The sequence below is a fragment of the Uloborus diversus genome, chromosome 1 (genome assembly GCF_026930045.1).
Source record: "Uloborus diversus isolate 005 chromosome 1, Udiv.v.3.1, whole genome shotgun sequence".
Classification (NCBI taxonomy): Eukaryota; Metazoa; Arthropoda; class Arachnida; order Araneae; family Uloboridae; genus Uloborus; species Uloborus diversus.
In genome coordinates this window covers 111,140,829-111,161,808 of record NC_072731.1, presented here as the reverse complement: position 1 = coordinate 111,161,808, position 20,980 = coordinate 111,140,829, and the positions used below count along the sequence as shown (strand labels likewise).

The 20,980-nt window shown below is 37.0% G+C and overlaps 1 protein-coding gene across 1 annotated transcript in view; it reads left to right on the top strand.

Annotated features, from left to right (window-relative positions):
• Positions 1-4,754: 4,754 nt before the first annotated feature.
• LOC129231363 (catalase-like) overlaps positions 4,755-20,980 on the top strand; it is an 83,937-nt gene continuing 67,711 nt past the window's right edge. The window contains exons 1-3 of the mRNA XM_054865662.1: positions 4,755-4,906; positions 6,666-6,703; positions 11,754-11,887. Of these exons, the coding sequence (XP_054721637.1) occupies positions 4,861-4,906; positions 6,666-6,703; positions 11,754-11,887 (218 nt within the window). The 5' untranslated portion in view covers positions 4,755-4,860. The remainder of the gene's footprint in view (positions 4,907-6,665; positions 6,704-11,753; positions 11,888-20,980) is intronic.

Genomic DNA, 20,980 nt, shown 5'->3' with positions numbered 1-20,980 from the left:
AGTTAGTATTGGGTGTGGTAGCTTGAATATGATATCCTTTTTGTCAACTTCATAAAGGGTAGGATCCTCTCTGATGAGATTCTGACAGTTTGGATCTTTTTTCAGATATTACACTTCATACCCATCACCATCAATAGAAATAATCTCTGCAAGAAAATATTAGATAGTTTTCTTGCCAGCGAATTTCATCAATACAAAAACACCAATCTGAATATTGACGTAATCTGGATCTTCTAGTTCATTAAAATGATGATCTGAAATATCGGTATCCTCATATAAATCTTCAATGTTCTCAAGTTCAGACTCTGAGGAATAATAAAGTTTTCTTTTAGCTGGCTTGGTAGGGGGTTTTTCTGTCTTAGTTTGCTATTTTTTTTTCATTGCCATTTTACCTTTTCTATTTCAAGACGCTCTTTCTCGGGTGTGTCGGACAAAATACAAGATATCTCCCCCTATGAAATTGTTTTCTGGTAATGCCTTTGGATATGACCTTATTTCTTCAGGAGTGACAGGACTTGGCAAAGAGATACTAGCTTCAGATGTTGACACACCAGTAAAATCATTTTGTGTGTTATTTTCTTGTTACTTTTGCATTGAGAGATCAGTGACATTTGATAGGAGGAAATCAAAATCTTGAGATATATTTTCATTTAGTATATGTAAGCCAGAGAGATCTTAAAGCCATTGATTATATTTGATAATGTGAAGGCCAGTGGGAATGCTCGTCCAACTATTCCAGCGAGCTGGAGAACATGAAATTTTACAAGTGGCAGAAGTGTGTACCTTCGACCAGTCCAAGGTACACCACTTGTATTGGGTTCTAGGTACACTACTTGGTTATAAAAAACAAAATATCTGACCATTATGTTACAGTTAGGCCTAACTTTGTTTCAAGCACATGGTGTTATAGCTAGAACATGACTGTATAATGCATGACCTTCATTTCAGAATAAACAATATTTGTTTCATAATAAAAAAAAAATACATAAAAATATCTGGAAAAACTTACTTTTAAATGGTATATTTCATTTTTTAATATTACTTCAATCAGATGAGCTTTCAACAAAACATAAAGGTATGCAATGAGACGTCTAGTGGCAAATACTTTAACTACACATGTTGCTATTCAAATATTTTAATAAGCAGAGCTATAATCAGCCTAGGTCTAAGATACACATATGTCAGAGGTAAAACCACTTGCCCCTACAGAGTTTTTTTTTTTTTTTTTCAAATTAAAAGAAAGAATTGTAATAATAAACTAGTGGGAAGAAATAAACTTAGAAAAAAAAAAGAAAAAAAATGAGAATAAAACTTTTTTCCTTTCATTAAAATTTGAAATGATGAGATGAAAAATTGCTTTGTTTATTTTCTAAAATTAATAACATGAAGTGCATTTCGAAATGTTTAAAGAGTAGCACGAAGTTTCAAATGCAAAAACATCTCGGATTCTACTTCGCGTAGTCAAGGAATTCTGAACTTCTTCCCTCTCAGTCCCCCTAGTCAGAGCCAGCAGGCCTCCCCTAGCGACGGTCTTGTTAGAATGCGGTAATAAAAATGAAGATTTTATCGCCGATATCCACCAGTACACTTATCATGAAGATTATTTACAGCGTATACGGTTGTGCATTTTTAATTCTTATCAACCTTAACTGATGGGTATTAGTAATCTGGAAATTTTATATTTAGATGAAGTTTTTCTTTTTAAGTTCCTCTATGCTGATGTTTTTCGTAAAAAAGCGCAATTTTACAACCCTTTTTAACCTACCTTCCCAATAAAAATTTAAAAAAAAAAAAAATGCATTAAAAAAAAATGCGGTGCTGCTGCATAGGCTTCTGGTCCAAGTTGAAAAAGGCACGGACACCAAAAAACGGTCAAATGAGAACAATAAGCAATCGTGATTGCTCAAAAAGCATGATAGAAGGCTTAAAATGCATCTAAGAATATCGCTAAAAAAAAAAAAAAAAAAAAAAAAAAAAAAAAAAAAAAAAAAAAAAAAAAAAAAAAAAAAAAAATATATATATATATATATAATTAAATAAATAATCGAAAAATTTAAAACTGGAAAGTAAGGTATTGAGATGGGGAAACTATGTATGTCTGTCCTATACCCTCCCCCCCCTTCCATAAACTTTGAGTGGGTACTCCAATTCGAACCAACTTTTTTTTTTTTTGTTCGAAAGGTCTGGGCGAGGACATCTCATTCCCATATCCCACTTTTTGATTTAAACAACTTTTCGCTCGATTTTGAACAGTTCAAAAAAACTTAACATTATCACCTACAGAGAAATTCAAGACAAATATAAATCCAAAACTTATAGAGTCAAATTTGCTTCTAACAATCTTTGTTAGAAAAATCTGACGAGGAACTTGTGTAGAAACTATCTTTCTGATTTGAAAAAGTTTTCGTTCAATTTTGAAAAGTTCAAATCTCTTAACATTAGCACCTACGAGGAAACTAAAACTCAATATAGATCCCGAACTTAAAGGCGGATTTTCTTCAAACAAATTTTGTTGCAAATACCTCTTGACGACCAACTCCCGATTCTTGATTGCTAGAATTTAAGGGTCGTCGACTCCGACTCCGACTCCTGTACCCTAAAATTAGTCAGACTCCGAAATTCATACTCTGACTCTGACTCCGCAATTTCGGTAAAAATTTAGACACGGAGGGAAAATGACCGACTCTGACAGTTGGAGTTTTAAAGTCTTCGATTCCGACTCTTTTATCTCAAAATAAGGCCACTTCCAAGAGTTGTGGACTTTGAGAGAAAGTGACCGAGTCTGACTCTGAGTTTTTGAATTAAAAATCTTAGAATCCCGATTCTTACTCCTTCACACCAAAATGAGATTGACTCCGACTCCGCAGTCATGGTCTTTACTGTAAAATAATTGTTGATGTGATTTGTTTTCATTTTCACACTCTAAAGTTTTAATTTATGTATTCAGATTTTCACGGAGAAATTCAGAGTTCTTTATGTTTTTAAATAAAAATTAAGCACGGACGATTTTTTTTTTGATAATGAACATGATTTCTTACTCGACGTTAAATCCCGCTTATCACAAATTTGCCATTTCAACTGCGCTTGCGCGCGGACTTAGCTGATTTCAAAACTCTTTCTAAATTAATTACAAACATTTTAAATTTGGTAATAAATATGAGATGGCAAGAGATAAAAATTAGAAATCACAAAGTTTTTTCTGATTTAGTTTTTAGGCTTCGGTAAAGATTGAATTTTGCGTTTTAATTATTAATGGATTCGGTTTTTGAATCGTCTGTCCTTTTTCAGGACCAAATTTTTAACCTCAGAAGAGCGTACTAGAATTTCAGCATCACTTCTAATACAAAGCCGAACCCTCAACCTAAATAAAAATGTATAATACTAAGTTGTTTACGCCTAACGTAAAATATCCGCAAAAGACGGATTTCTGTACTAATATTCCAATCATTTTTGAAGTACACAATGTGTTTTACACTTCTGTTAAATAAATATTTCCAAACTAATAAATATTAAAGTGTCATTTTTCTCTTAAGATTATCAATTATTCATATCCGCAGTTTCATATAATATATCACGAAGTCGCTGTGAAAATATTCTAATCACATTCATTAATTTGGTGGGACTCTCGCTCAGCTTAAATATAAACAAGCAACACGAAATCTTAAAACAGAAAGCCCAAAAAGCTAAGTCCGTGCGCAAGCGCAGTTGAAATGGCAAATTTGTGATAACCGGGATTTAACGTCAAGTTGATTTCTTTAAGTTGACATTTTATTGTTGTTTAGTTGATTTTGAAAAAACATGTATTTTTTTTTAATTATTTTTTGGCAACAGTGGAAAAACAAACGATTTTTTTAATATAGTGTATTTATTTTGATGAGCTTATTATTTTTAATTCTTTTTGAAAGCGATTAAAAAAAAATTGTTAATGGAAAATAATATATTAGCTTCCTTGTTTATAAGGTGCTACTACTATGTTTGTTTATTTATTTTTTATGCATCTCTTTTTTTAGATTAGAGAGGCACATTTTATTTCTAGAAACCAGAATAAAATGTTAAAAAATTACGTTTGAAATAATTTGCAATTTTAGCTAATTTTGAGAATATTGATCCGATACTAGAAAGTCGATATTGATGTACGAGAAAGTAGGCTCGTTTAGTTTTGGAAGGAACTTCTTGCTAAATGTGAAATCTACTTGTTGATCCTTGAATTAACGCAAACAATATAAAAGCCATGGTGACGAAAGTTTGTCTTCCTAATAAATATTAAAACGACGAGTTAGCTTATTTTCATCGTCATGGCAATCTGAAAAATCAGAGCAACATCAACTTTTGTCAAGTGGGGATAAAAGGCAATTTGTGATTGCTCAATATGAGTATGCGGTTTGAAATACAGATGTTTTGACCAAATTTCCCTGAATGACTACATGGTTCTTATTTCAAAAACGGTGTCACCTTTCCAGAAACATAACCATATCCATAAATATAAACTTGTTCAGCACAACTTAAAACGTTAAAATCAATTTAAAGTCAAATATCTCCACGAAATAAAAGCTATCTTCTCTATACGTTCAGAATAAAATGATAAGACAGTTCTGTGCGAGAAGAAATATTAATACAACCTTGACGGTCATAAACCATTAAATTTGGACTCATCAACCAGGAGTGAAAACGTTTAATTACTGTCATTTAAACAGTATGTACTTCGACAGCTGCAGCCTTAATTGGGAAATGAATTTAAAATAAACCGGCCATAAAATCTCGAAGTCATTTTTCACGCGATGAAAGAGAATTGAATAGTGCGTTTGAAAACTGGAGGTGTTTAATATTCCTTCCAATTTGCATGAGGCTCAATTCTATTCAATGAAGATGCTCATTTTTATTTTGCTAACAATACAAGTCATCAAAGGTAAGAGACTTTTACATGTTTATATTACCGTGGGAAAGTAAAGCGCAGTATCTGCAGGACTGAGGTTTCGAGATACTTGAAGAAGCGCGTTTTAGATTCCATACTCAGGGGCAACGAAAGGCCTAGTCAGAAACCAGAGGCCCGGCCGTTGAAGGGGCCCTGCTCTTGATCGGAGTTCTATAACTTTAACTAGTTTAATGGGGAGGGCGCACGGCGGACAAACTGACAAGGGATCCACCTTGGCTCTCAGCAGCCCTATGCCGTAGCATAGTTGTACTTCCTATTTCTGTTTAAGTTTTCTTTTTGAATTTGACAATGACAACATATCTCTTAACCTAAAAATTACGACCTACTTTGATCCAGCATAAAAGCTTGAAAACATCCGCCAGAGAAATTTGCAAAAGGAAAGAATAGCTAAAACAAAGATTCTAAACAGGAAAAACACAAGAAAAAACTTGGAATTATCGGAAACGGATAGAGACAGAGATTGCAGACTCAATTTATCAGGGCTCAGTGACATGACTTTCATTGTGGAAAATGAAGAGGTATTAAAAGTTGCAGGAGGAGGTTTAGAAAAAGGTTTATTCAGTTGCATCTACTTCTTAAAAACATTGTTAAATTTGTTTAAAAGTGTACGAAATTTTATTACTGTAGAATGGAATGAGCTCAGGTTTCCAAAAAGATAGCAGCTATTTATGCGAGAGAAGAAGGAGCGAATGTTGAGAGCATGGAACGCACCAAAAAGTTTTGGAAGTGACCGAAAATTTAGGATCCTTTGTTTTACGAATGGTATTATCCTAATAAAATTATTTAACCTTAAAACATATGAAAAGATGACTGTTCTCCGTCGGTAATTTTTAGACAATAACTAGGTGTGCACACACGTTTAAAATAATAATAATAATAATTTTCCTTAAAACAAATAATTGTGACTCAAACTTCTTGTAAAACATATTTTTCTTTCAAATAAATAGTTTTTCTGGTGAACACATGTTTATCTTTGGCTTTCGTTAGTTCTACAATGATTTTAAATAGGGAAAATCACATTGGGCCAAAGTAACCCAAACGCAAGGGTAACATTGGCCCAAATAAAAAATAATAATAGATGGTAAAAATACTTGAAAATAAACTGATCACAAGTCAAAAATTAAATTAAGAGATTTCTAAATGTGTAAAGCAAGTTTCCACAGCTTGGAAATATGAATTAGCTACAAAATTATTGAGAAAAGAATGAGAAAAGTTCCAAAATCTCGGCCAAAGTAGCTCGCGTTTACGGTACATCATCATTCTTAAATGGAGGATATCACTGTAAATACTGTGTGCTTTCATTTCAAATGTATGAAATTAATCGGTTTTGATGAACAAAATTTTGAAATTCAATTGCTCAGTTTAATAATGAATTACTTTCAACTAATAAATCTGTTTTTGATATATTACGGAAGAACATTTTTGTCGTACGAGAGATGAAAAACGTCACAATTGCACTAGAATGGCAAAACAAAATAAATAATTCTTCTCTGAATATGAAATTTATTTAAAGTAATATATTTTGAATGTGCTCAAAGTACTAAATTTCATCAACTATCAATGTCATTGGTGTGGAACAATTGGAACCGAACGAAATTTTTTTTTTCTATTTATGTATTAAAAAGTTCGTTGATTTCTACTACAGGATTTTTTTTTTGAATATATAAAAATTTATTTTTAATTATATATGCGCACGATTTGTCTAAAGTGAAAAGTATTTTTCTGTTTTCAGGGGAGGTTTGTCCAAATGGAAGTCTCAAAGAAAGGATGGTAAGCTATTTTGCTTAATGCAAGGCGGAATATGGAAAAAGGTATTCAGTGATTCAGATACAACTAATGCCTCAAAAAGCAGAATAACACTGAATATCTATTGTCTGTTAGTGGAATAGATATTCCACAACCGGAAAGTTACCAGAAAGTTTAGGAAATATTAGAGCTATCACGTGCTTTTAAAAAATTTTGCACTTAAAATATAAATTGGGAAAATGATAATCCCGTGGCTTAAAATAGGCGCTGTTACAAGATTTTTCCATCAATAATAATAAAAAAAAAATGTTTAAAATTTATTTCAAGTTTCATCTATTCATATGCTTAAGTTAAAAAATGTAAAAAATATAATTCCTTGAGATAGACGGAATGGTAAACAAGCATCTATTCGTATATAGCGAAGAGCAAAAAAACTGCGTCACATGCCAACAATGTCAAAAAAGTGCAAATAATTTTTTTCACGCAAATGTTTTACGCAATGCTGATGTTGTTGCGATAAAATTAAGTTCTAAGGATAAACTTAATCCCAGTAAATAAGGAAAATGAAGTTATTTGCTCTTAACTACACTGGTGGACAAAATTAAGAGATGGGAGACATTTTCCTACATATCTCGAGAAATACTGAACAAAAATAAATGAAACTTGGTATGAATATAACTTATTGCATCACAATAATGTGTGCAAAGCAAAAACTCAAATGTCATTCATTGGCAAGAGTTATTGCCAACAGTCCAATGTGGACTGAAATTCATGATGAAAGAGGGTGATGAAAGTGAGGCTTGTATGGTGTAAGGCCACCTTTAATATGGTGTGTGGTTACCTCTGACAGATAGACAGCATGCACAACGAGTATACATGCTGTTAATAAGAGAGTTAAGAAGTGCTTGTGGAAAACCCTCCCACTCTTCCACCAGAGCAGTTTTTAACTCCGGAATGGTTCTGGGTGGGGGCTGGCGTATCGCAATAGCCCTCCCAAGAGCATCCCGAGCGTGTTCAATGGAGTTAAGGTCAGGAGATCTGGCTGGCCAATCCATTCGATGAATATCTTCGCTTTCCAGATACTCCTCAACTAGGACTGCTCTATGTGGTCTAGTATTGTCGTCCATGAAACGAATTCAGGGCCAACAGCACTCCTGAACAGACGCACATAGGGTTGTAATATCTCCTCCCTGTACCTCTCGACACTCACAACCAGTGTCAAACACATAGAGTGGTCTGCGCATATCTTGTATGATCCCTGCCCAAACCATCACTCCTCCATCAGCATAATGGTACTTTTCCATGATGTTACTGGGATGGTATCGGGTTCCAGGTTCCCTCCATATGAATATCCACCGAGAATCAGGACTGAATTTAGAATCGTCTGTGAAAAAAACATTAGGCCATTTGAACTGCTTCCAGTTTTGGTGCTGTCTGCACGATTGTACACACTCACTTTTGTGGAAGGGAGGGAGTGGGATGCAAATGGCGAGCTTCCTGGAATACAACCCTCTTTCACCGAGCCTCCTGGCAACTGTCTTCCTTGGAACTAATGTTCCTGTGCTAGCAGCGAGGTCCCTAGACAGTTGTGTCGCTGTAGACGTCCTCTGGTTCTTGGCTGCAAGTAACAAATACTGGTCTTCAATGGACGTTGTTGCTGTCGGACGACCTTGTCCTGGTCTTCTGTGGACACTGTCCCACTGTTTTTAAACTGACTCCACAAATTCGATACAACACCTGGAGTTACACCTATTATTCTAGCAACCTGAGCTTGGGACTCTCCTGCCTCAAGTCTACCCGTAATTATCCACCTCATACCTTCGTCTAAACCAGTGCTTCTCAACCTTTTTTACTTTGCGGCACACTTAAGAAATTCCTAGATCAACGGGGCACACTGAACTTAATTTCGCAATGGTAATATAAAAATGTTTTATCATTCACTGGTAAAAAGACGGGAGGGGGGACCTTTTTCACATAAATGAAACAATTATAGCTATCGTAGTGTATTTCAATTTATTTAGAAAGTAGATATATTTTGAATATTGCGGTTGATAATGAACAACAAAACTATAGCTATTTACAGAAAATTATGCTTCATATGTTTCAAAGCATTTCTATCAAACATATCGTTAAAGTGCAAACTGCAGTTAAACGATTTATCAAATAATGTTTTATGAAAGAAGCAAGAAAGAAATTAAAATCAATCACCTAACTTCCGTTGGACACTAATTTTTGACGTTTGATGTTCGACTCTCTGCTGGAAAGAGCTACACGAAGTTCTTGATCCAGGCTCTTTAGAGATGATCTCTAACTGTTTTTTTTTCTTTTTATAAGTGCGAAGGCTGAATAGCCGAGTTTGCAAATATATGTAGTTGAAAATGGTAGCAGCACATCAGTAGCAAGACAAGAGATCGTGGGATACTCATTTTTAACCAGCAACCAAAATTCGTCCAGGGGCACTTCGCTCAACTTAAGTTTAATAAGAGTACGGTCGCTCTTGAGGTCCATAAATTCTTCTCGCGCCTTCAGAGAAAAGATTTTAACTGATACATCCGCAGATGAAGAGAATGGATCGCGAATCCAGTCATACTGTTCCATGTTACTATTCTTGAAATAGTACTTAAACTTGTTCTGAAGTATGACTAAATGATCTGCCACCATATTCAGCAGCTTTTTTCCCATGCCATTTTCTTCACACACCATGTTGACGGTCCGTTTGATCATGTCCAATGAGCCACGAACTACTTCTTCTCTTCACAGCTGAATTTTTGATTTGAACCCGTTTGGCTTGTCCATACATGTAACCCCAATTTTCTCCTTGTCCTAGCATTTTCAGGTTCAATTTGATAAGGTTTTCAAAAATGCCAGCCATGTGCGCTAGTTTTGCCAACCAATATTTGTCTTGTAACAAACTGGCGTACTGCATTTCGTTTTTTAAAATCAAAAACTGTCGTACCTCTCCCCTCAATTCAAAAGTTCTTGATAGTACCTCACCACTTGAAGCCAGCGAATCTCTACATGAAGATGTTGATCTGTCCCCATTTCTTCACAAAGTATGGAGAAAAGGCGAGAATTACGGGGCGTCGATTTTATGAAATTCACGATTGTCACGACTTCGGCCAAAGCTGACTTCAGCTGATCTTCACGACGGAGGAAACAGTGTATGGTTTTAATTTCTATTTTACTAAGTCTCAGAACCGAGCTTTGAGAAATTACGATAAAACGAAATTAGTATCGAACCTCGAAAAGAGGAAAACGAAAGCTAAAGCTGTGGGAGGGAACGATACTCCCGTTTGCGAAAGACTTAGAAAAATTCTGTATAATTTGTTGATTTCGTGGAAATTTAAATCCGTTTTCAAAAACTGAAAGCTATAGTGTCACAAGAAGTTTAAAAGAGGTGGGGCAGTAAACCCCGCCTCTCTCCTTGTCGGGTATGCCTTATTGCACATGATCGAAGGGGTGAATTGAGAAGTTACAGAACGATACAAACGCTATTCGGTCGTGTAACTTTAAAATGAAATACGTCAAGGCTCTTTCTTTTTATATAACTACGAAAATACCGCGGCACACCGGGTTCCTTGTCGCGGCGCACCAGTGTGCCACGGCACACCGGTTGCGAAGCCCTGGTCTAAACGACGATGTTCACTCATTTCACCTAAAAATCAACAAAAAACGGCAAGATTGTTCAAGAAACACAATACAACTAGCTACTCTGTTATAGAGTGGAATGAGCTGAGCAGCCGGCTCTAGACTTTTATACCTCTGGCTGCTTTAGCAACTCACACAAGAATACGTAAACTCATCTCAGCAACATCAGCACCATAGTACCATTATATGGCAACCAACTATCCAGGTTTTATGAGATATTTTCCGAGAAATGCGCGAAAATACCTTACATCTCTTAATTTTGTGCACCAGTGTATATGGGAAATTGAAAGAGAAGGTCAAAAATCTAATACAAAAAGCGGTAGTATAAAGAAACAGCGAGTCATTTGCAGAAAAAGCAGTAAATTGTGTCATATGATATTTGTAAAAAAACTGTTGTTTTAAAAATTGAAATGAATGAATTATAAATAATTAGAAAAATGAAAAAAAAAAAAAAAACGTAGAAATTCTAAACAGAGTTTTAAAAAAAAATATCAAAAACGTGTCCACAGATGGTGAAAAAGTCATCTCATCTGTGGACTGACAATAATCCAAATTTTCAGGCTTATAATTATTAGAAAAAGCATTACATGAGTTCAATAAATAGAATTTTTGATTGCAAGTAACTCAAAATACTCAACACAAAATCTTTTACTATAAACTAAGGTGATTTCAAAATAAATGTTTACACCTTGACTAAGGTCACGTCTGTGAGCAAAAATAAAAGTAACAATAAATTCCTTCAGAAGCAGCACACATTGTAATTATTCATGAATTTCATCCCTGGGACCCATTTTGTTTGGAGTTACAATTAGAAGAATTTAAGTTTTATCATAATTTACTTTTCAAATTTTAGCACTTTGTGGTCCTGTGCAGAGACTAACACATCACGTCTGAGGCGCTAATACAATTCATGTAATAAGGTCAAGATCTCTCTCTCTCAGTGTATTAAATAAATTAATGTATCTCTAGTTTTAAATGTAGGCCAATGACGGGAAATGCGATAAAAATAATGTTGCCGTCACCGTCGGTGCGAAACCAGCACAGAGAGTTTGTCTGTCATTACACAGGAAGCAGAGTACCAGTATAGATCATATTATCTAGTCTTTTGGAATCGCGAGAAAAACTACGGAAAGACCTGCTACTTTCTTCGTTGTTAACTGACAGGTCGTCTCATTTCACTTTGCACCCTATTTTTTATCGGCGATAACCGGTTGTTATTGGCTCAATTATACGCAAAAAATTTCTCCTCCCCCCCCCCAAAAAAAACGCGATAAAAAGCATTAACTCCCCTAATATTCGGGATGTCACGGATTGCACCGGGACTATAAAAGAAAATCTCGTTTCATTTTGGTAGTTACGAAGCAACCCTCTGCTAAGTCTATCAGGACTTTGTTCAAAGGCTTATATGCTTCATTTTTCTCGATAGGCTCCCTACGGCGTGCTGAAATCCGAGATCGGGACACCTATCGATGATCACCTCAATTCGCTTACGGCCGGGCCTAGAGGACCGATATTGATGCAAGACAGCAGGTACCTGGAAGAAATGGCACACTTTGACCGGTTAGTTCGGAAGTACTAAACTTTTATTTTATTTTATTGTTTCTCGAGTCGCCTACACTTGACAATTAGTTCGGACTGGTATATCCTAAGGAAATAAAACTGATGTTAGTTTCTGTGATAATAATTGTACTTTTCTTACAAATGGCTGTGTATGGCTAATTCTAAAAAAGTAGTCTTTTTTTTTCTTCTCGGAAAAAAAAAAAATCTTTCCATTGGTAGAGCGAGTTCAATTCTAAAAATCGGTGCATTTAATATGTTTTAGTGCGTTTAATCGAATAAAATAAGTTTCAACTCGATAAGACTTACCGTTCCGGAATAACAAAATTTTAGTTTAACTCAAACAGTTGATTTTAATTTTCGTATTTATTGAATTTTAAAATACTTCTAGGTGTTCTATCTACTTGAAAACTTGCACATGTATTATATTTTAGCTTGTACAGAAATATTTCACGAATATGCTTTAATTAAAAATTTAAATTTTACCTGAATGTGAATAAATCAAAATAAAAGCATAACGTAAGAGAAAATACCAAGAGCGTTTGAAATAAATAAAAATTGATAGCAGAAAACCTAAGACGATGAATGCTGAAAGATTTAAAAAGTATAGTGAAAAGTTACGAGAAAAATTTACTTTAGTGATGCAAAATCAGAGCGACTACAACAATTACTTTCAGATAAATTTACAAAAGAACGTACAATCAAATATGAAACTACAATTGATGCTGCTTTTTCCTTAGAAAACGTCGAATCTCAAACTTTTATATCTTTTTTTAGTTACCATATATAAAAGCTCTGTTATTTCTGCGATAAATACCTAAATATTAAAAACTTTAATTTATAATGTATACGATTTTTAAAACTCGTTCGTACTCATCTTTATATATTAACTAGAGGACCCGACAGACATTGTTCTGCTCAAACTTTGTAAATTGAAAAGTTAAAAAATTACAATAAACTATCAAGTGTTTGAACCGTTTTATTGAAAAAAATAAGTAAAAAGAAAATGTTTTAAGCTGCTTGGTGTCAGAGTGCGAATATTTATTACAACTTGATTTATCTAATGCCCACTGAGCAGTTTTTTTTATTAACTATTTTTGCTCCCGTACTTGATGGTTTGTTCCTTCAGTCATACTCAAGGGATAAAAAGCATCCTTAAATATTAAGTGTAAAAAACTAACTACTCATCTAGAACAAACGGGAAATCCCGCTGCAACATCCCTCATATGAAAAATAACAAAACAATCGAAACGATATCGTTTAAAAAAAATGATAATGGTAAAAACAGTTCTCTGAATAAGCAAAAGTCACTCATCCCTCCCCACCTTCCTCCCTCCCGATGTAAAAGAAACACATTCTTCAACTAAAATGACTAAATACTCTTTAAAAACAAAAGCAATTCTTTGCAATTTGAAATATTTCGCCAAATAAACAAAAATACAATAAATTACATTAACAGCAGCTTTAAAATGTAAACAAATAAACACGCAACTCTATTGTTTATAGTCAAAGTCGCCAATCCACCACGTAACTGTAATCCAGCTGATAAGTGAGAGAAACCTACTTCGACCGATTAGCAGTCCGATCTTTTGTACGAAAACTTTTAATACTTCATATATTGCCTAATTTGTTCTTTATATCAAAGATAAAGATCTTCCACTGCACTGATCTTTTGTGTCCAGAACTACCCTGTTGTAATTTATCCGGACGAAAATAAAATTTGTTTCATCTCTAAATTCCATCATCTTTTCCTTTAATAATATTGTAACGGATTCGGTGCGACTTCCACTTTCTTGAAATGAAGACACAGTTCTTGATAAAAAACACAGGAGCTTTATTTACACTATGTACAGGAGAAATCGTTAACAACTGCTAAAATAATCACCAGCAATTAAGCAAATATCACTCAATACCGTAAACTCAACGATTACATTCGTATTTACTTCCAAATACGAAAACAACACAGCGAAATGCCTCGCTATAAACAGAGCTAATACACACTCTCAGTACCAATTCTCAATCGAAACTAAACTTTTTATCCATCGCTAACGGCTTATATACACAACGAAAAGAAATCTCTCAAAGATTCCAGAAAATGCTACAACGTTCTACAACTACACTTTCATTGATAAAATCAGTGAATGAAATAAGAAAAAAAAAGAATAGGGGGTTTTATACTTTAGCCATATACGGGAAAATATTTACAGGTTACGTTACTACAATAATTACTATTTACAGAATTTGTAACATTGCCCCCTTCCCAAGGACTGCACGTCCCGGGCAGTACAATCCCCAGAAAGGGTGCAAACTTCTATCACAAGTTCACAAATACACACATTAAATAATAACCAATAATGCATAGGAAACACAATAATAACAAGAAATATTACTAAACATTAAAAGCAAAAAAAAAAATTATCTACAACTTTTATGTTATTAACCATGGTTGTTTACGTAATACTCATGAACTATGGCCATAGTATGGGGCTAACCGATCATAATGTACAACCCTAGGTTTTGCATTAGGTGATTTTTGGATCCTCACTACGACGTCATTCAGTCGGTTAAGGACTTTGTAGGGTCCATCCCAATGCGACTGCAATTTGGGTGACAGACCTTTCTGTCGGATGGGATTCCATAACCAAACCTTGTCGCCTTCGTTGAATTCATGTCCAGTAGACCTTGTGTCGTATCGGGTCTTCATCTTCTCTGCCGCGATGTTGATTCGCTCCCGTGCAAAGTTATGAACGTCTTCCAACCGGGCCTGGAGATTCTGGATGTATTTCTCAGGCGATGCAGGCGCATCCGGAGGACGACCGAAGACGAGATCACAAGGTAGCCGAAGCTCTCGTCCGAAGAGCATCTGAGATAGGGCATATCCGGTAGTCTCGTGGACAGCACTGCGGTAGGCCAGCAGGAACAAAGGTAGCTTCTTGTCCCAATCCTGTTGATTTCTGGATACAATAAGCGAGAGATTATTCAGGATTGTGCGGTTAAATCTCTCCACCATGCCGTCCGATTGTGGGTGTAGTGGTGTTGTCCTAGTTTTCTCGATTCCGAAAATTTGACATAGGCCCTTAAACACAGCAGAGATGAAATTCCTCCCTTGATCGGAATGAATCTGCAAAGGTGTTCCATATCTCGAGATCCAATGTTGGACTAGAGTCTCTGCTACGGTGGTAGCCTCTTGATCTGGAATGGGATATGCTTCCAGCCATTTGGTGAAGTAGTCGATGGAAACAAAAATGTATTTGTTCCCATCAGCAGTTTTTGGTAGAGGACCCAGGATGTCGATCCCAATTCGTTCGAAAGGAGCTCCAACGTTGTACAGATGTAGCTTCCCTCTGCTTCTCTTCTTCGGTCCTTTACGAGCAGCACAGGCGTCACAAGAATGGCACCACTTCTCCACGTCATCCTTCGCCTTACTCCAGAAGAAGCGCTCCCGAACTTTATTGAGGGTTTTCAACACACCAAAATGTCCTCCAGTCGCACTACTATGTATTTCTTTCAGAACATCTGAAATCCTTGATCGGGGAAGTAGTAACTGCCACCTAGACGTTTTGCCGTCATCAGATTCCCATTTTCGGTACAGTACGCCGTTTCGTAAATGGAGTGAATTCCATAAAGCCCAGTATCTTTTTGTTGCAGGACTAAAGATGGAAACGTCCTGCCAGCTAGGTCGCTGACTGTCACTCTCCATGAGCCCCAAAATTGGTTTTATGTCGGGGTCTTCAAGTTGATCTTTTCGAACTTGGTCGTCACTCCATGGATCAGGTTCTGAAGATGTTGGAGTCACTGTCACCTGATAGGCAGTAGGAATAGTCTTTCCATACTGTCTCTCGATTCGGGAACAATAATTGCAGTTCTCAGGACAGGGTCTCCTTGATAAAGCGTCTGCATTACCGTGAGACAACCCTTTTCGGTGCTTAATCTCCATGTCATATTCCTGGAGCCGCTGTATCCACCTGGCTATCTGGCCTTCTGGATTCCTGAAGTTCAAAAGTCAAGTTAACGACGCATGATCTGTCCGAAGCAGAAACTTTCGACCGTAGAGGTAATGATGGAAGTGTTCTACAGCTTTTCACTATAGCCAGTAACTCCTTTCTGGTGACGCAGTAATTTCGCTCCGACTTTGATAAGCATTTGCCCAGTAAGCGATGACATGTTCATTGCCGTCAATTTCTTGGGATAGAACAGCTCCGATGCCCTCTTGGCTCGCATCAGTGTCCAGGATGAAGGATTTTTCAGGCTGAGGATAGGCGAGGATAGGCGTTGATGTTAAAGCCTCCTTCAGTCGTAGAAATGCATCCTCGCATTCTTTGGACCATTCAAACTTTTGCTTGCTCTCCGTCAGCTTATGCAAAGGTCGTGCAATGTTGGAAAAACCCTTCACAAACTTCCTGTAGTACGTGCATAGCCCCAAGAAACTTCGCAGCTGATGGATGTTTTCGGGACGACTCCAACTCTTGACTGCAGATACCTTTTCTGGATCGGTTTGTACACCTTCAGAAGAGATGATGTGACCAAGGTAGTTCACTTCCCGGCGGAACAAATTACATTTCGACGGGCTTAACTTCAGATTGGCTTTCTTAAGCTTTTGCAGCACCTTCCTAAGATTTGCCAGATGTTCTTCGAAACTGCGTCCCACGATGATGATATCGTCTAAGTAGACCAGACAGGATTCGTAGCAAAGTCCTCTTAACACTATCTCCATAAGACGCTCGAACGTAGCTGGTGCATTGCAGAGGCCGAAGGGCATCACTTTAAACTGCCATAAGCCTTGTCCAGTTGTAAACGCTGTCTTCTCTCGGTCATTAGGGTGTATCTCAACCTGCCAGTAGCCGCTCTTCAAGTCCAGGGTCGAAAACCACTTGTGTCCGGAAAGAGTGTCCAAGGTGTCGTCTATCCGTGGAAGAGGGTAACTGTCTTTCTTGGTGATTTCATTCAGCCGTCAGTAATCGACACAAAATCTGGTGGAGCCATCTTTCTTTCGGACCAAGACGATGGGAGAGGCCCAAGGACTGGACGAGGGTTCGATGACATCATTCTCCTGCATCTCTTTCAGGAGGGTCTCAACCTCTTCCTTCTGGGCGAACGGTAGTCGTCTTGGATGCTGTTTAATAGGGGGGTGTTCTCCAGTGTAAATCCTGTGCTGCGTTAAATTCGTACGGCCAACATCCTCCGATGTAGATGAAAACAGATGCTTGAAATCGTCCACCAACTGTTCCGCAGCAGTTCTTTGATCTTTCGATAATGGCGCACTCCCAATTAACTTCGAAGTCAAGGACTCAGAAGACACAGTCTCGGGGAAATTGATTCTTCTAATGATGCAGTTTACTGGAGTACAAGTTGCTAACACTTCACCTTTCCGGATATTTCTTGGCCTTTCACTCACGTTGGCGACTCTCACAGGAATTACATCCTTAGAAAGGTCCACAAGCGTAGATGCTACCAGCACTCCTTTTAGGCTATTGCTTAGGTTAGGGTATTCAATGAGTCCAAATCGTAAACTATTGCTTTCTTTAATGGAGCCAGGTATTAATGATTCAGACCTTGAGGGAATCGATAAATCTGTTTGGGCTATTATTTGATGAGCGGATTTTACATCATTTTCAACGTTGAAGATGGCTATGTCTTCTCTCATCGAGTGCAGTTCATTAGTCTTGAAGTCAAGGGTGAAGTCGTATCTCTTTAAAAAGTCCAATCCGAGAATGAAGGAGTCCGTGATATCCGCAATGAAAGCCGTATGATGGTAGGTGGCATTCCCAAACACTATTTCCAAGCCCACTTTACCCTCAATCTCGATTTTGTCGCCTGTCAGTCTGGAGACTTACGCGTGGCGATGTCCACAACAGTTTCAATCCAAATTCACGAGCCACGTCTGTCCTAACGATTGTCACATATGCTCCAGTGTCGACAATCAGTTTGCAAGAATTCCCATTTACATGGGCGTAAATGAAAAGTCCATCACTGCCACTACTAGTAGAGGAAATCTGCAGAGCTCTGGTGGAGGTGATTTCTTTCCCTCGCGTAGCTTGGCGAGCAGGACAACTCCTTCGCAGGTGCCCTTCACTACCGCATTTCCAGCACTTCTGCTCTTGTTTCTTTTGGGCTGTTATGCTGTTCAGATGTCTTGCCAAGTCACCGAGCTGTCTCTCAAGTTCAGCGAGATGGGATGACCTGGAATCAGACTCATCAGCTTCTAGAGTTCGGATGGGATGGCGATTCACACGGGTTGCTTGCTGTGCAGCCTCCAACTTCATCGCATACACAACAGCAGAACTCAGATCTTTGACATTCGCCATCTGTAAAGCTTTCTGGATTTCCGGATCTCGAACCCCGTAGATGTAGTAGTTGAGTGCCAGGTTGTCTCGAACATCCGCAGGACAGTCGCAAAAAGCAAGATGAGACAGTCTCTCGACGTCCGCCGCTAGCTCTTGCAGGGTTTCCCCGGTTTTCTGGAAACGGGACTTCAACTGGAGTCGGCTGAAATCTTTCTGGCACTTCTCACCGAAGCGAAGCTCCAACGCAGATGTGAGGGCGGCGAAATCCAGGCGCTGGCTGTCCGGAAGGGTCTGGAGAATGTCCGCTGCGTCACCTCTCAGGGATGCTGCAAGATGACAGGGCTTGGTAGCAGAGTCCCATCCGTTCGCTTCCGCCACTATCATGAATTGAGTTTTGTATAAACCTGCCACGAAGTTTTCCCATCAAATGTGGCAAGTTTAACGGACGGTCGAGCAACCGATGTGGGAGCGCCAAACTGTACAGAGCTGCTTTCCGCGGTCGCCAATCTCCTTTCCATGTTTTTAATTTTCTCATCCACATAATTCTCAACTGTTGCGATACGGTTTTCTACTGTTTCAAATTTTTCATCAAAAGCATTAACTCGATGCTCTATCTCATTAAATTTATTTTCCATCACAGTCTTTACCGAAGTAAGGTCGTTTTTAATTTCCTCTTGGTTAGAAGCTAAATCATTTTTCAGCACCATTAAATCCCTTTTCCATTGTTCTTGATTAGCCGCCAATTCATTTTTCAATTGTTCTTGATTAGCCGCCATATTATTTTTTAATTGTTCTTGATTAGCCGCCATATAATTTTTTAATTGTTCTTGATTAGCCGCCATATCATTTTTTAATTTTTCTTGATTAGCCGCCAAACTTCCAGTCAAGTCACTTTTCACAGCATTAATTGCTTCCAGAAGTTGTTTTAATTGGTCATCCATTGCGCGAGTACTCACCATAAAAACAAAGTCTATAAATTCAAACAGTCTTTATGAAAAAATGTCCAAAGTCACACTTACTCCAAGAAAGTCCAGAAGAAGTCCCACGTTGGGCGCCGAATTGTAACGGATTCGGTGCGACTTCCACTTTCTTGAAATGAAGACACAGTTCTTGATAAAAAACACAGGAGCTTTATTTACACTATGTACAGGAGAAATCGTTTACAACTGCTAAAATAATCACCAGCAATTAAGCAAATATCACTCAACACCGTAAACTCAACGATTACACTCGTATTTACTTCCAAATACGAAAACAACACAGCGAAATGCCTCGCTATAAACAGAGCTAATACACACTCTCAGTACCAATTCTCAATCGAAACTAAACTTTTTATCCATCGCTAACGGCTTATATACACAACAAAAAGAAATCTCTCAAAGATTCCAGAAAATGCTACAACGTTCTACAACTACACTTTCATTGATAAAATCAGTGAATAAAATAAGAAAAAAAAGAATAGGGGGTTGTATACTTTAGCCATATGTTAAGGGGTTGTATATTCATTACGGGAAACTATTTACAGGTTACGTTACTACAACAATTACTATTTACAGAATTTGTAACAATATACTGATTAGTTACATAATCTTAAAGTTTTCTTAACATTGATGCCAAAATTCAGATGGATTTCAGCCGAGAAACAAATGTTGCTAGGTATGGTACTTTCTGATCATTTGGTTAGGAAAACCTAAAGCACCGATGCGGTCACATTGCTCAACTACGACGACAGAACACACGTTTTGCGTGAACCTTCCAGTACTTTATGTATGTGTGTGTGTGTGAAAAAGGCTTCTCTCTCTCTCTCTCTCTCTCTCTCTCTACGTTTTATCTATTCTCAATTGACATATCACAGTAGGAAATTTCATTACAAAATACATGACTTCTTTGATCTTGTCGAGAGAATACGGTTCTGCTATATGACCCATGATACCGAATTTACCATCATTCTTGAATAAACAGACGCCAAATTGTTTATTCAAGCGTAGTTAGGGTTGGATGTTGGACTATCCGAAACTGGTTTTGGACGTCAAAAACTGTGTAAAACTGTCTGAAAGTGTCTTAAACTGCCCAAAAGTATGCTAAAGCTAAGGGGATGTAATCCAAAAAAATCCTATTTATTGCAATATTCGTAACGCATAAATATAAATATTAATAAGGTTTAATTAATGAGGTATTTGATAATATTTTCCCCTGAAATGTTCATTTAAAAAATATTTTACGCAAAAAAATTGCCAACAACTTGATTACATAAAAACTTCCACAAACATTTAATAAATCACAGATTTTTTAAATCACAGATTAAAGAACAATAAATGGATGATTAAACATATACACTTATGTTTTAAAACTTGTCTAACTTTTTTTTAGTTCATATTTTTAATAGAATACGTTCAGTAACTACAAAAAATTATCATCATTGCAGTAAAGTCATTGTTGCACTATATTTTGAACTTTTTTTTTTTTGCACGCACGCATAAATGTCGAAAAACTTAGAATGAAAATGAAATAACGATAATTTATTGTGCTCTGAAATCCAAAAGGCGTTGAAAAGTGTTCAGAGGACAAAACGGTAACTTTGGGCTGTCTACGTAAAAGTGAAAAAATGTAATTACTGCTCCCATTCGTTCCGGCGTAAGATGTCAATATTGGATATGGCTACCATGGAGAGCGATGCAAGCATCTTCAAGCCAGGTGATGCTTTACACAACATTATCCAGCAGCTGTTGTAGTAATTTATCTCCTTCTTCTGTCAGTCATGGATAAGGGTGTAAATGCTTATTGGAGGGCGTTGTCGACCAGCAAGACTGCT